The sequence below is a fragment of the Crocodylus porosus genome, unplaced genomic scaffold, assembly GCF_001723895.1.
Source record: "Crocodylus porosus isolate Cpor-Errol unplaced genomic scaffold, CroPor_comp1, whole genome shotgun sequence".
NCBI classification, from domain to species: Eukaryota; Metazoa; Chordata; order Crocodylia; family Crocodylidae; genus Crocodylus; species Crocodylus porosus.
The window spans coordinates 59,248,349-59,249,744 of NW_017728931.1; the positions used below are offsets into that span (position 1 = coordinate 59,248,349).

Here is a 1,396-nt window from a genome sequence, read left to right on the forward strand (position 1 = left end):
CCGCAAGAACTACTTCACAGTTAGGGTGGCTAGGAGCTGGAACCAACTTCCTAGGGAAGTGGTGCTGGCTCCTACCCCGGGGATCTTTAAGAGGCTTGATGACTACCTGGCTGGACTCATTTGAGTCCAGTCTTTTTCTCCCGCCCAGGTGGGGGGTCAGGCTTGAAGATCTACAATGTCCCTTCTGACCCTACTTCTATGATTCTATGACTAGCCACTATTTACAAAGTAAACAAAAGAAAAACAAAGAAAATCTTGCGCCACTTTAGACATATCCAGAAATTAATCCCAAATCACTACTGACACAACCTTAAGCAATTTGTTCAGAGCAACTTCTAACATTTTCTTCTTAAAAACTGGTTAATATTATTAGTAGGCTTCCCTTAGAAAGCCTTTCAAATTTCAAATACATGCAAAATATTTTTCTTCCTGTTACTGGAACCTTTCTGCAACTTATGTTAGAACCACATGCCTGGTCATTTGACAGCTGCAGTTGTATCATCTTTTCTTTCAGTAATTTGAATCTACACAAATGATATCTGTATAAATAAAAACTGGCCACATACCCTCTTCTGGACTAATTATTTCTTCTGCATCTTCATTGTCCAAACATTCCACAAACCCAGCCATCAGCTTCTGGTTTATACTCTGTATTAAGCAACAGAAGCATGAGAGAAGTTTAGAGCAAAATAAAATGTTGTTTTAAACATTATTTAAAATGCACACACAGCTAAAAGGGAGGCGAACACCCAGTGGAAGGGAGGGGCCATCACCAGGGAGGACTATACTGCGGTTGCTCGGGGATGCAGGGGGGCGGTCAGGAAGGCCAAGGCAGAGATGGAACTGGGACTAGCTACCTGGATCAAAGACAACAAGAAGTCCTTTTTTAAATACAAAGGAGGCACAAAGGAGGTACTGGGTAATGCTGGGCCCCTGCAAGACATGCTAGGAAATTTGGTCATCACACCAGACGACAAAGCTAACCTATTTAACAACTTCTTTGCCTCCATTTTCCTGAGCAGGGACCGGATCAGCCCCCCGACCAGACCCCCCCTTAGGCCCCAGGGGAGGTGCACCAAGGCCTAGGGTCAGTGAGGACCTAGTCAGGGAACTTCTGGAGGGACTGGATGTATTTAAATCAGCTGGTCCGGACAATCTCTGCCCCAGAGTGCTGAGGGAATTAGCTGAGGTCATTGTGGTACCCCTGACACAGCCTTACGAGCAATCGCAGTGCTCTGGCATGGTGCCAGAGGACTGGAAGAGGGCCAATGTGGTTCCCATCTTCAAAAAAGGGAAGGAGGACCCAGGAAACTATAGGCCAGTTAGTCTTACCTTGATCCTGGGTAAGCTTTTTGAGAGAATTATTCTGGCACATATCCATGAGGGGCCAGCAGGG

General features: G+C 45.7%; 1 protein-coding gene across 1 annotated transcript in view; it reads right to left on the reverse strand.

Moving 5' to 3' along the window:
• Positions 1-1,396, reverse strand: part of NUP205 (nucleoporin 205) — a 95,076-nt gene that overhangs the window by 37,043 nt on the left and 56,637 nt on the right. The window contains exon 20 of the mRNA XM_019545142.1: positions 567-648. Within this exon, the coding sequence (XP_019400687.1) occupies positions 567-648 (82 nt within the window). The remainder of the gene's footprint in view (positions 1-566; positions 649-1,396) is intronic.